Source organism: Elephantulus edwardii, unplaced genomic scaffold (assembly GCF_000299155.1).
Source record: "Elephantulus edwardii isolate Elephantulus edwardi_28Jun2011 unplaced genomic scaffold, EleEdw1.0 scaffold00427, whole genome shotgun sequence".
NCBI classification, from domain to species: Eukaryota; Metazoa; Chordata; class Mammalia; order Macroscelidea; family Macroscelididae; genus Elephantulus; species Elephantulus edwardii.
Genome location: NW_006400177.1, coordinates 108,709 through 122,996, shown reverse-complemented (window position 1 = coordinate 122,996; position 14,288 = coordinate 108,709). Strand labels below are relative to the sequence as shown.

Sequence of the window (14,288 nt, the reverse complement as noted above, 5' to 3'; positions counted from 1 at the left end):
GACCTATAATATCCCTGGTACCACGATCTCTTCTAAATCCAGCCTGCACATCTGGCAGTTCTCTGTTGACATATTGTTCCAAATGTTTTTGGATAATTTTCAGCAGACTCTTGCTTGCATGTGATATCAATGATATTGTTCGATAATTTCCACACTCTGTTGGGTCACCTTTCTTTGGAATGGGAACAAATACCGATCACTTGCGGTCACTTGGCCAGCTGGCTGTCCTCCAGATTTCCTGGCACAACTTAGTGAGCACATCCATAGGTGATGGGAATTTGCAATTTATCTGATGATTTTATATAGAAGGCTAACCCTTCTATATAAATCTAGCTGACAAGAAATCAGATTCTGATACACGTAGAGAGAAATTATGTTCTTTCAACTATTGATTATGCCTATTTCTCACTCTTTTCAGTGAAGCTGACTTGTAAGTATCTGCGGGCTACTGTAGTGTGACATATATACACGGCAAGCAGATCTGGGTCCCGTCGTGGCCTTATCTGTGAGAAGCAGCTTTTAGCCAAGCACTGCCATGCTTTGAGCAAGCACATTACTGTTTTGCTGAGTCCGTATTGTGTAAGGCTAAGTGCACCAGGTGCATAGTGTGATGAGGTTGGCAGAATGCCGTCTTTGTTCTCAGCACTGAGTGTCCAGCTGTGGTTCATGACCTCAAGCATAACGTTTGGTGCTGTGGGCAGGACATGAACATGACAGTGTCTCGTCGTTGTCTTCAACATCTCTAAACTTAGCCATTCTTTTCTCAGTGTACACAACTTACCCACACCAACCCAAACAAACCAGTCTACGTGCCTTTTTCTTGAAGGTTTATTAACAACCTTTAGCTAAAAATGTAACCAACCTGTGTGAGTTGACCAAATCCTTGTGGCCAAGCAGATTCTTTAATGGGATCATTAGGAAAGGTTTCAATGGGACTTCGGTCTCCGTGGCGAAACACCTGGAAATAGACATAAGACAGCAATGGGTCAAATGTCTCATGCTCCTGTAATAGCTTGTCTTCTAAACCTCTAGTTCTCAACCTTGGTTACCCACTAGAATCACCGGGAAATGGAAACAATTCCAAGGACTGAGCCTCATCCCTTAAGATTTTGGTTTAATCAGTCAGGTGAGTGCCAGAGTATCAGGCTCCTCCATCTAGAGTTAAGAATCACTCTTATAAACCCAGTGGCACCTTATCTGTATTCTAAGTAATATGAGAATCAAGATGATTAAAGTGTACAAAGCTTAACAAGATAACTTTATTGCAGACAAAGTCTCAGAATCGTCTCACCTGACCATCCAGTGGCTTTTCCAAGGTTGCAAATCACAGGGCCAGAAATTGCCGTCTTCCCCACCCCCCAAACAGCCAGAACCACAGAGAGGTGTCACCTTTAGGCTGACAGTGAGGCTCCTACGGACTAGGCCACTGCAAAAATGGCTGTGGTGTTTTTTTTTAACATTTAATAAAACAATTTAAAAAATATTGCGTGGGGGGTGAGGGAAAGTGAAAGAATTTGTTTGAATTTATGTTGGAATTTTGTAAATAAACTAGTAAAAAAAAATAAAATTATTAGGGAGCTCTGGTGGCCTAGTGGTAAGAAACTGCACTGCAATCCCAAAGGCTTGCTTTAAATCCATCGGCTGCTCATGGCAGAAGGATGGGCAAATCTCCCCGTGATAATACGAGAGAGGGTCAGCTCTGAGTTGGTTCTGAATCTATATACACAACAACAACAACAATAAAACAATAGCTTTTAAGTGCAAGTCTTTGTTCTTAAAAGAATACAATTTGTTTACCATTTTGAGCCAATGATTTGTTAGTTTTAGAGGGAAAGAGGTGAGGGAATTGTGAGTGGAGAGTTGGAAAAGCTAAAACCCATGACATGTTCTTTTGGTTGCACATTTTCTTCTTTGGAGGAAACAGTCTTTTGAAATTTTGGTACTTATATTCTGATAGGCTTTCTGAGTTAGAGATCAACCGAAGCATACAGTTCTGTTGTAAGTAAAAGAGAAGGTACAAGATGAAGTCTGTAGTAAACAGAGAGCCCTGGCTTATGGCATGAACAGACCATGGACTAACTGAGGAGACACAGTGGCCAGAGGAAGGCTGAGGGGTCTCCTAGCAATGGAGTATGTGCACCGGAGAGCTCTGCAGAGGAGTGAAGGGACAGCATGGAGACGTGGAAACGTGTTTGGGACTGACGTATCTGACAAGAAACAGTCTCTAAAATTTATGGAAAGTTACAGCACCTCAGCATCCGGACTCCTGAATGAGGAGGACATGAAAGGCCACCTCACCAAGGCAGGTGGTCACTCAGAGGGAATGAGGTGAGGGAGGTGTCTAGACCTGAATTGTGTCCCTGGTGTCTGAAGGACATGGATGGTTTGGTAGGACATGCTGCACAGGGAGGAAGCGCCAGCGTGGTCTTAGGGAATCTTTGCTCAACAAGGAGATACTGCTCCTCCCAGACACAACAGCATGTTCTTGTGTGAGCATGCATGCGTCCTAGTCATTGGGAGCTCTGGTGGTCTGCTGGGTATGGAGTTATACTAGCAACGCAAAGGAACACAGTTCAAATCCACTAGCTTCTCCAGAGGAGAAGATGGGCAGTCTCTTCCTGTGCCATTTACAGCTTCTGAAAACCTGTTGGAGGGTCAGCTGTGACTCAGTTCTGACTTAATGGCACATAGCAATAGTTGGCAGGCAAGACCTGATTGTGATAAATGATCAAGGCTAATCCTAATGCCTCTCTTGTCACAATCAAAGCACACTTTAGACTTTCTAGATCCCATGTAGACATTAGAAATTCGGTGGATGAGAGACTAGGCTTGCTTCCTGCTACTGTCCCACACATCAGCCCCACCTGTGTCCCAGTGAAGGCTTGTCCCTCTGTGATCGTGAACAGGTTATATCAGTGACTGCAGTCAGACCTGGAAGTAAGTAAGGCCTTGTGATCGGCTTCCAAACCTAGCCCGTAGGAGCCAGGACAACACTGGCCAGGCTGCACCATGGCCGGGCAGCGTTGTGCGTGGAGGTCCTGTGAGTCAGCTCGTGAACACACAACCGTTCCAGGAGATCGTGTAGAATCCTTACCCAGATACCAGTTACTAAAGTTATTACACAGTTTCAGGCAATTACAGACCCTACATTGTTAAGTCCAGGGTTTCTCAGGGTCAGCACTGCTGACATCTTGGGTCAGATAATTTTTGGTTGTGGGAGGCTGTGTGTGATCAGAGGACGGTCAACAGCGTCCTCGGCTGCTACATATGAAATGTCAGTGGTGTCTCTTCACTGTAACACGAAGATGTACGGAAGGGTCAGATATTCAGTTGTTGTTGTTGTTAAGTGCCGTCAAGTCATAAGTGACTCATAGCGACCCTATGAACGAAAGACCTGGACACCTGTATAACTTTCGTCCCTTCTCCAGGCTCATAGGGAGGCAAGCTGTTTCGGAAGTGAATGCCACTCCTGCTTCCAAGCTTGTTTTAATCGGGGAGCTCCACCAAACACTGTCCACCATGGGTAATCATTATCGCATTTGACACATCAGTGTCACAGTGTTTATCATCACAGTGGTTTATCAACCACGAGTTACCTTTGTCCAGCAATGCACAGACTAGGGCTATGCCACTTAGAAGGATGTTTCACCCAAAACAATTAAAACCAGGCCTGAGGGCCGCAGATTAGTCAGCCACCTTTGGCTCGGTAGCATCCCTTTCTGTCCACTAGGCCAACAGAGCTCTGTCAGTGGGGGATGAAATCACTCCCAACTGGGAGTCATGGAGTTAGACAAGAGGAAAGCAAAAGAAAGTCTAATAAAATAAATTATATGGCTTCCTAACAGCCTACAGCTGCAACAGGAGCTTCCTTAGTCCCAGAAACTGTACTGTTCCTCACTATTTAATCCTCCCACCAATTCTCCAAGGTAATTACTGTAATTCTCTCTATTTCATAAACTGGAGAGTTGACCTTACTTGACCGAAGAGGAATCCATGCCTTTGCATTGTGGTGTTGGTAGGGAATATTTGCACACCCCACGGGCTACCAAGAGAACAAACAAGCCTGCCTCGGAAGAAGAACCAGGGTGCTCCTGAGAGGCGAGGATGGGGAGACTGCATCTCACGTACTGTGGGCATGCTCTCAGGAGTGACCAGTCCTTGAAAAAAGACACCAGCCGGGAAAGGTGAGAGGTCAGAGCAAGAAAGAAAGACCTCTAACAAGATAAACTGACACGGTGACGGTAACAGGGGCGAGGGCATACCTGAGATGGGGAGAAAGGCGCAGAGCAGGGCACGATTCAGATCTGTTGTTCAGAGGCTCACTGTGACTCAGTGATGCTTAACCACCACAAGAAACCCAAGGTCACACAGCTCGTAACCAAGGAAGTGAGGATTCAAACAAAACCTGCATGTCTCCAGAGTCAACATTTGTCCCCACAGAACTTTGCTCAAAGTATTTGCAGTGCTACAGTACTTGCAGTAGGCACACGTTCAAGACAAATACAGTGCCTATCCTTTGCTCAAACTTATAAAAGGCTTTCCCCTCCTGTGAGGACAGGTTGGTACTATTGTACTGAACAGTTAAGAACATGCAGGTTCAAAGAGAGGATAAGCCGTTCAGATATTCTGGTTCTCATGATTGCCGCTGGCCTTTCCATCGTATTAACACACACTCCGTCCTTTTAAAGTCATGGGTCACTTCTTTAAAGGAGCATGATTCGATATTCCCGTGGAAGACTTTACTCCGCCGATTTGTCAAACAGGTTTAGCATGCTGTATAGGATGAGAGGACTTGGTGAACAGTCAGGGCAAACACGCTTGGTCTCTCCACGCAGGAGCCAGAGTGTTCTGCTAAGAAAATGTCAACCAGAGCATGCCACTGCCTGCTTGGAACCATTTATGTTCTCTCGTTTCATCCCAAAGTCTTTATAGGGCACGCTATATATTTTATGGTGAGTCCCAAGAAGCCCGTCACTGGTTCAAAAAATCACCAGCTTGTGGTCAGCCTTGTTCTGATCTACCCAAACCCTCCCCACTAATCAAATCATGTCTCACTGCTCTTTGCATCAACTTCAAAGTGCTTACCATGGCGTACAAAACCCTAAAAGACCCTGTCCCTGTGCCCCGTGATGCCCTTCCTTTGCCTCATCCACCCTCTTGCTAACCCTGGTCCAGCCACACTGGCCCCTGCAGGTCCAAGCCTTTATGCTGTCCCTCTGCCGTGAAGGTTCCATCTGTTTGATGCCTTACTTTAGATTCAAGTCTGTGCTGAAAAAATGCAGCCTTCACAGAGTGGAAACCTCAATCATTTAATATCAAGCAAGTCCTATTCAGTTTCTATCAGATTGTTTTCATTTTCATGATTTTTATTTTCTTATTTTTCAAACATCTGGCTCCCTTTTCTACCATAAATTTTACACGCATGTGCGTGAGCCACACACACACACACACACACACGTTTTAATCAATGACTCTTGGATCTGGCCCATTTGTCCATGCACTTTCCCTGATGCCCTGATTTGCACCTTTGTTTCTGGAAGGGGGAGTTTGCCGCTGGCCTGGTGTGGAGTGTCATAAACCATGGCGCTGGCCTTTCAGCTGTCTCCTAGCTCTTGGAAACAATTCTCAGAAGGGCTTTTGCCTCTTGACATGAAGCTTCACTCTGTGTTTTATTAGAGCGTGCTCCACATCGTGAAAACCTCTCAATGCTCAACAGACCTTGATGTGAATGAAAGCCCGTCCCATTTTCTTGTTTTAGGAACTGAAGAATAAATCTTTCGCTAAAGAGGATAGAAAAGTAAGGTGGGGCGAAGAGAATGAGTCCTGTCGGCGATTCCCACGTCAGAGGTGAAGAGGAAAGTGGTGGCTGTGAAAGGCAGCCTACGGGGCTGTGTCCTGCGCACACCACAAGGAGAAGCTGTGGTGAGAGAGGGCAGGCACTGCAGTGCAGCTTCTACGCAGGGCCCAGCATGAATGGGGGAATGAGAACGACCAGAAGAGATCTAGGCTCTCGGGGTCACTGCCAACAGGCCTCCCTAACTACGATGTGGGAGTTGTTTATCCAGGCATGGAGATGACGTGCGTCGGCGTCGGATTTGGAGGTCATTTCTGTTAAGAAATGCTGCACAACTAGAGGAGGAATTCCACTCCGTGAGCTCTTTCCATCCCTTCCTTCATAAACTCTGGCAGAACTGAGTTAAGAAGTTTTCTGTCCGAGATCACCTGAGCTTGTAGGCTCCTCCCCTCCCCTCCCCCAAGAGAGAGAAAAAGGTTTGAAAATGGGATCTTCCTACTTATGGGTAGACTGTCATGATGTAGTTTGTTTTGAAATAATCCAGTGGGCTTGTGTGTGGAGCGAATGGGTATAGGGAAATGAGGTTGGTTATCTGTTGATAACTCCCGAAGCTGGTTGATGGTTATATCTGTACTCACCATGCTTACTGTTCTATTTTATAAATGCCATGGATTGAAAGATATCCTTCCCTTCTAAAATGCAAATATGTAGTCATGTACCAGAGGAAGCTCTAGTGGCCTAGTGGGTAAAGAGTTGCTCTACCAGCCCCAAAGGCAGGCAGTTCAAATCCCCCAGCTCCTTTTTGAGAGGAAGATGGGAAATCTTCTGTGCACTTTGTTGTTAGGTGCTGTTGAGTAGACACTGACTCAGATCTAGAAAAATGGATCTGACCCCTGCCCTGTCCCGCTGCTCTCTCATCATCACTGACACACCCGAGTCCGCTGCTGCAGTCACTGTCAGTCTACATGACTGAGGATCTGCTCTTTCCCTCACCCTCCACCTTCCCAGGAATGACGTCCTTCTCCAAGGACCAGCCCCTCTTTACAACATGCCCCAAATTTATGAGACAGTTTCACTCTCCTTGCCACCAAGTAGCACCCTGGTAGCCTTTTCTCCAGGATACACCTGTTTGTTCTCTTGGCAGTCTATGGGATGGTCAGTACGCTTCCCTAACACCACAACTCAAAGGCATCAATTCTTCTCCATCCTTAGTCACTGTCCAACTTTCAAATGCACAGCATGTAATTGAAAGAACCATGGCTTTAGTCAGATGTACCATAGTCATCTTTTTTTTTTTAGGTACCCAATCAAGATTATTTTTATTATTGAGATTGTCCTTGTTGCATGATTTTTTTCCTTTTTAAAACAAGTTTTATTTTGTTAATTTTAATGAACATTTACAGAGATTTTAGATTTCCATTCATTCATTGTTGCACTTTTCTCCCTGCCCAGCCCGCCCCCCCCCCTCCCCAGTTCGCTCCTCTCTTTGGAAAGCAAAAGAAAAATTCCTTCTTTGGTATACAATCCCCCCGCACCCCTCCCACCACCCCAGGTACACTCTACTATGCACCCTTAATTCTGGACTCTTGTGATAACTATAATATCCTATCATATATTGCTTTTAAATTATTCTCTCCCTCATTTGTTTCAATGCAGTATACATAATTTATCCAGTTTTTTTCAGTCTTACCCCAACCCTGATGTCAGTCCCATTCTACAACAGTGGCACCATGCAGTATTTGTCCTTTTGTGACTGAGATAGTTCACTCAGCATAATGTCCTCCAGGCTCACCCATTTTGAATAATATTGCATGACTTTCTTGTTTTTCAATGCAGCATAGTATTTCATTGTGTGAATATAGCACAACTTCTCTAGTCATTCATTTGTTGATGGGCACCTGGGTTGTTTCCAACTCCTTGCTATTGTGAACACACAATAAACATGGGTGTGCATATATCTGTTTGGATGTAGGTTATGTTCTCTTAGGGTATATTCCCAGTATTGGAATTGCTGGGTCAAATGGTACCTCTATTTGCAATTTTTTGAGAAAGCATCACACCACTTTCCACAGTGGTTGCACCATTTTACACTCCCACCAACAGTGAATAAGGATTCCAGTTTCTCCACAACCTCGCCAGCATTTGTTGCTTGTTGTTCTGTTAAATTTTGCTATTCTGACTGGGGTGAGATGATATCTCTTAGTTGTTTTGATTTGTATCTCTCTTAGAGCTAGGGATTTTGAACATTTCTTCATATGCTTGTTGGCCATCTGAATATTGTCTTCGGTGAAGTGTCTGTTCATATCCTGGGCCCATTTTTCAATTGGATTATTTACCTTTATCTTGTTGTGATGGTACTATAGTCTTTAAACTAACATCACTGCTGCTCCTTAACACCTTAGAAAGGTCCTTGACACATTTACCAAGCAAAGCAGCTTTTGAATTCTTGACTTCTAGTGTCAGAGTATGGATTGTGGATCCAAGAAACAGGAAATCAATGACAGCTTCAGTCTTCTCTCCTATCGTAATGTTGCCTATTGGCTCAAAGGTGTGTACTTTTGTCTTTTTAATGTTGAGATGTGATCTATATTGAAAGCTATAGTCTTTGAACTTCTGCAGGAAGTATTTCAAATCTTCTTTACTTTCAACAAGCATGGTTGTGTAGTCTGCATGATGCAAGTTGTTGGTAAGTCTTCCTCTGATCCTGAAGCCACACTCTTCTTCATAGAGTCCGTCCTCTTGAATTATTTGCTCAGCATATATATAGGTATGAATGAAAGCACTGATGCACCTTTCTTGGTTTTAAATCATACAGTGTTCCCTTGCTCTGTTCAGAGAGCTTCTTGGTTTAAGTGTAGGTATTATGTGAGCACAATTAAGTGTTCTGGTATTCCCGTTCTCTTCGGTAATTTATTATAATAGTCAAATGCCTTTGCATGGTCAATAAAACACAAATAGATATCCTTCTGTTATTCCTTGCTTTCATTCAGGATCCATCTGACATCATCAATGATATGCTTGGTGCCAAGGTCTCTTCCAAATACCACTTGAATTTCAGTCAGTTCCAGCCACTTCTGGATGACCTCCAGCATGATTTAACCTGTGTTGGATGTTAACAATATGGCTTGATAATTTCCACATTCTGCTGGATCACCTTTTTGGAGACTGAAAACAAATATAGGTGTCTTCCAGTCAGTTGGCCAAGTAGCTGTCTTTCATATTTCTTGGTACAGACTGATGAGCACATTCAAGACTGCGTCTATTCCGAGGGCCTTCTTTTCTGCCAGTGCCTTTAGTGCAGCTTGAATTTTTCTTCATCACCATTCGTTCTTGATTAGTTTCTATTTCCTAAAATAGTTCCTTGTTACCCAGTTCTTCTTGGTATAGTGAGTCTGTATATTCCTTTCATCTTCTTTTGGTGCTTCTTGAATCAATCAAGATTTTGGCCATGGTATCCTTCAGAATTGTAATCTGAGGCTTGAATGTGTTTTTTAATTCTTTCTGCTTAAGAAATGCTGAGTGAATTCTTCCCTTTTAATTTTCTAACTCCAGTTCTTCGCACATTTCATTATAATACTTCGTTTTCTTGTGCTGCCGTTTGACATCTGGCCTCCATGTCCCCCTTTGTTTTGTATTCTTGATGTTCTGGTGTAATTTTCAGACACTCTTATGACATCTGAATTGGTCTTTTCTTTCTCACCTGAAAAGAGCAATGACCTTTTGCTTTCTTCCTGGATTACAGTCTCTGAAAACCTGATGGAGGGTCGCTGATGAGCCGGTTCATCCTCAGGCGGAATGAGTTTTTGTTGAGTCTTGTAATGTGGAAGCTGTGTAATGATTCTCCATTATCTGATAAACCAAACAGTTGTAAAAGGATTAAAAGGTGAATGCAATGCCTCTTAATCCTGTTACAATCCTGAGCTAAGGCAAGGAGAGTTTTCCTAAGGTGTGGCCAGAAATACCTTCAGCTCATCAGAGCTCTTGCGGACTTGGTAAGAGCTGCACTTCCAACTCAGAGGCGGTCCACCAGCTGCTCTGTCTCCCTTTGTGATTGACTGCCTCTGAAAACCCACTACGCCAGAAATGAGTCAGTTCTGACTCAGTGGCACAGAGTAAGAATAGAATTAAAAAGGGAGGAAATGGAGCAGAGAGTGGAGAATGTCAGTAGCACCAAGGAACAATCACCAATGAGCACATCCTTTTTGACCTGGGCCCCTGAACTAGGAAGCTGCTTGACCCTAGGGAAGCCACAGCAGAGGCTTACAGGTGCTAAAGGAAACAGGGACCTTCCTCCAGAGCTGACAGAGCGAAAGGGCCTTCTCTGGAGCTGTCACCCTGTAAATGAACTTCTAGCCTCCTAAATGGTAAGAGAACACATTTCTGGTTGTTAAAGGCATTCACTTGTGGCGTCTCTATTACAGCAGCACTAGATAATAGCAATATTTTTAAATTTTCATAATATAAAGTCAAAGGTGGCATTGTTGTTTTTGTTATATGCCTCGAGTCATTTGTGACCCCTAGCGACCCTATGTACAGCAGCTCTGACCCCTGCCTTGTCCTGAGCCAGTCTCACTAATTGCAACACACCAACCCTCATCCAGTATTCTATCAGTTGATCTTATCTAGAGTCTTCTTCTCCTGCACTGTCACTCCACCCTTCTAAGCATGATGTCCTTCTCCAAGGGCCAGTCTCTTCCGATGCCCAAAGTGAGACAGAGCTTCAAAATTCTAGCCTCCAAGGAGAGACTTGCTTTCACCCTCTCCAAAACAGACCTATTTGTTTTCTTTGCAGTCCGTGGAATGTTCAAAACTCTTCTTCAGCACCACAACTCAAAGGCATCTACTCTTCTTCTGTCATCCTTAGTCATTGTCCAGGTCTCTGATGCATAGCAAGTAATTGTGAAGACCATGGCCTGGATCAGGCGCACCTTAGTATCTAGACTGACCTCGTTGCTTTTCTACACTCTGGAGAGATTCCTGACAGCAGATTTTTCCCAATGCAATTCGTCTTTTGATTAATTAAGTGTTTTCTATAGAGTGTTTTGAAAATAAAGAAGGAAGTAAACTCTGTAGTTGAACTTGGGACTTCCTAATTTATGAGTCCCTTTCCATGAAAGCCCAGTTACTAGCATGTTACTGTTAGAAATCCTGAAGTACAATACGCTGTTATCTTGGTTTTACACATGTCTTTTTCTTTAAAATGACTTCACTATTGATGTTATTTTTGCACAAGCAACACCTATTTACAATGTGTCAATGGAGGTTCCATGGAACACACTCTAGGTGAACCTGACTAAAAAGACTGCACTGTGGCTCTGCTCAAGGAAGGAAACAAAACCAAAGACAGTTTCCTGATCTTCCTGCCTAAAATTTTTAAAGACGAGGAAGATTATTTCTTTTTCTTGGATGACAAAGAAAAAAAACCAAGGAAAGCTCCTGCTGATTGAGTTCTTTCTATAGCAGAGCACCTGGGGGAATCTCAGACACCCACTCCCACCCCCATGTGCTGGTTTATAAGCACCGCAAACTACTACATTCACACACACAGAAGAGACCAGATGGCAACCAGCAGCCTGGGGTGGGGTGGGGTCCCAGGGCTTGTGTGAAGAGTCTTCTTCCACCTGCCAGGTGGACAACCACAGGCAAGGTGCTGCGGCACTTTGTGCCTGGATAGCTTCGTCTATATCAGGCATTTGTTTAGTGCCTGCACTTTACTTTTGCCTAGCTCATATACTTTATTGGCCAGGTTTGTTGCTGTTGTTAGGTGCCATTGAGTCGCCTGCGGCTCATAGAGACCCTATGTACAACAGCCCTAAACTCTGCCCTATCCTGTGCCAATCTCACCATCTCTGACACACCTACCCCCATTACCCCAGTCACTGAATCAATCCATCTCATTGAGGGTTTTCCTCTTCTGTGTTTTACCTCCACCCTCCCAAGCAGGTTGTCCTTCTTCAAGGACTGATCCCGCCTTGCAACATGTCCAAGGTATGTCAGATGAAGCTTCAGAATCCTTGCCTACAAGGAGCAGCCCTGCTTCACCCTCTGCAGGACAAACTTGTTTGTTTTCCTAGCCGTCCATGGTATATTCAATACTCTTCTCCAACACCAGAGCTCAAAGGCATCGATTCTACTTCTATCATTCCTAGTCATTGTCCAGCTCTTTGATGCCTAGCAAATGATTGCAAAACCATGGCATGAATCAGGTGCACCTTAGTCTCCAGACTGACATCTTTGCACTTCACCATTTTAGAGAGGTCTCTAACCACAGACTTTCCCATCACAATACATCTTTTAATTTCCTGGATGCTGGTGCCAAGAGTGTTGACTGTGGATCCAAGCAAACCAAAACTGTAAACAATGTCAGTCTCATCACCGTCCATTATGATGCTGCCAATTGGCCCAGTGGTGAGAATCTTTGTTTTCTTGATATTGAGTCTCAATCCATACTGAAGACTGCAGTCCCTGACCTTCCATAGTAAGTGCTTCAGGTCCTCCTCAGTTTCAGTGAGCAAGATTGTGTCATCTGCATATCGTAGATTATTGATGAGTCTTCCTCCAATCCTGATGCCACATTTCTCTTCATAGAGCCCAATCTCCCGGATAACCTGTTCCGCATAAAGATTGAAAAGGTATGGAGAGAGGATACAGCCCTGGCGTATGCCCTTCCCAATTTTGAACCATGCAGTGTTTCCTTGCTCTGTTCTGATGACTGTCTCCTGGTCCAAGTATAGGTTTCACATTAGCACAATCAAGTGTTCTGGGATTCCCATTCTTTTCAGAGTCAGCCACAGTTTGTTATGATCCACAGAGCCAAATGCCTTTGCATAATCAGTGAAACAAAGATAGACATTCTTCTGGTACTCCTTACTTTTAGCCAAGATCCATCTAATAATGGCCAGATTTAGCAAATGGAAAACAAACATGAACATCCCAACACTGTATGATCCTATGTTTATATGAAATATAAATGTAACTAAATAGTCTGTATTCCTTATCTGGCAACTCTACCTTATAAAATTGTTGGCAGATGATGGGATTTACCAATATAAAATTCTCAGAAGAGTACATAGTCAATTAGAAGTTAATACCATTACGATGATCACTTTAATCAGAGGTACTTTGCTTGTATATTTTTTTCTCTGATAATTTTTAAGATTGTCATGAATAGTTTAATGGTTAAGGGTAATTTAACCATTTACAGGGCTTTCCTCCCCTCCATAATCAATCAAAAGAACACAATATCTTCTAGTTTAAATCTCTAGATAGAAGTTTCTTTTCAAGGGCTATAAAAGATGTATTAAGGGGTAAAGAGTTAATTCAAAGGCCCACAGTTCGAACCCACCAGCTGCTGGGTGGGAGAAAGCTGAAGTCTCCTCTCACATGATTTAAAGTCTCTGAAAATCCACTGGTGGGTCAGCTGTGAGTCGGTCCTGACTTTACAGTCCGTGGCAACAACCACCTCTACAGTTAATGGAAGGAAGCAACAGCCAGAAAAATAGTTAATATTAGCCTTACACATGTTCTTATTTAATGTTTTATTCCAAGGAATTTACTTTTGGCCTTGGTGGAAAGCAAAGAATACCAGAAATATTAAGTTTTCTTGACTATGCAAAGATATTTGAACATCCGTATCATAAAACATTATGGCTAGCTTCGAGAAGAGAGGGAATCCCACACTTACCTGTGCTCAGGTGGACCCAGGAGATAGGCCAGCAGTAGTCACTGGAACAGAACAAGGCTATCTGGCATCGTTCAGAACCAGAAATGGTGCGCCTCAGCTTGTGTTCAGTTTACTATTCACGGTGTGTACTGAGCAAATAACCCGAGAAGGTGAACTATGTGAAGAGGAACGTGGCATCCAGACTGGAGGAAGACTCATCAACAACCTGCATGGTGCAGATTACACAACTTTGCTGAAAGTGAAGAGGACTTGAAAAAAAAAAATAATTTACTGTAAAAGATCAAAGACCATAGCTTTACGTATGGATTGCACTTCAATATAACGAAATTAAAATCCTCAACACTGAGCCAATAGGCAACATCAAGACAAATGGAGAAAAAATTAAAATTGTAAAGGATTTCTTTTTACTTAAGATCCATAATCAGCAGGCCTGGAAGCAGCAGCTGAGAAATCAAAAGATGTAAAGCACTGGGTAACAGCTGTCAAGGACTTCTTTAAAGTGCTGAAGAGCCAATCCCGAAGGTGCGTGGTTCAAATCCACCAGATGCTCTGCTGCAGAAGGAACTTTGTCGCTCCTCCTGTGCCAGTTGGATCCAATTTGACAGTAAATCAAATTAAAAAGAAATAAATACATAAAAAATAAAGTCCTAAAGAACAAGGATGTCAGCTTAAAGACTAACACGCACACAAGCCAAACTGCAAAAGTTTCCATTATTTCATGTGCATGTGGAAAGAGTTAAACCGGGTGGCTCCTTGGAGGCAAGGATTCTGAGGCTCCGTCTAACATACTTTGGACATGTTGTGAGGAGA

The 14,288-nt window shown here is 43.5% G+C and overlaps 1 protein-coding gene across 1 annotated transcript in view; it reads right to left on the bottom strand.

Moving 5' to 3' along the window:
* ACPP (acid phosphatase, prostate) overlaps nt 1–14,288 on the bottom strand; it is a 57,319-nt gene that overhangs the window by 40,492 nt on the left and 2,539 nt on the right. Inside the window, exon 2 of the mRNA XM_006902549.1 lies at nt 863–958. Coding sequence (XP_006902611.1) covers nt 863–958 — 96 coding nt within the window. The remainder of the gene's footprint in view (nt 1–862; nt 959–14,288) is intronic.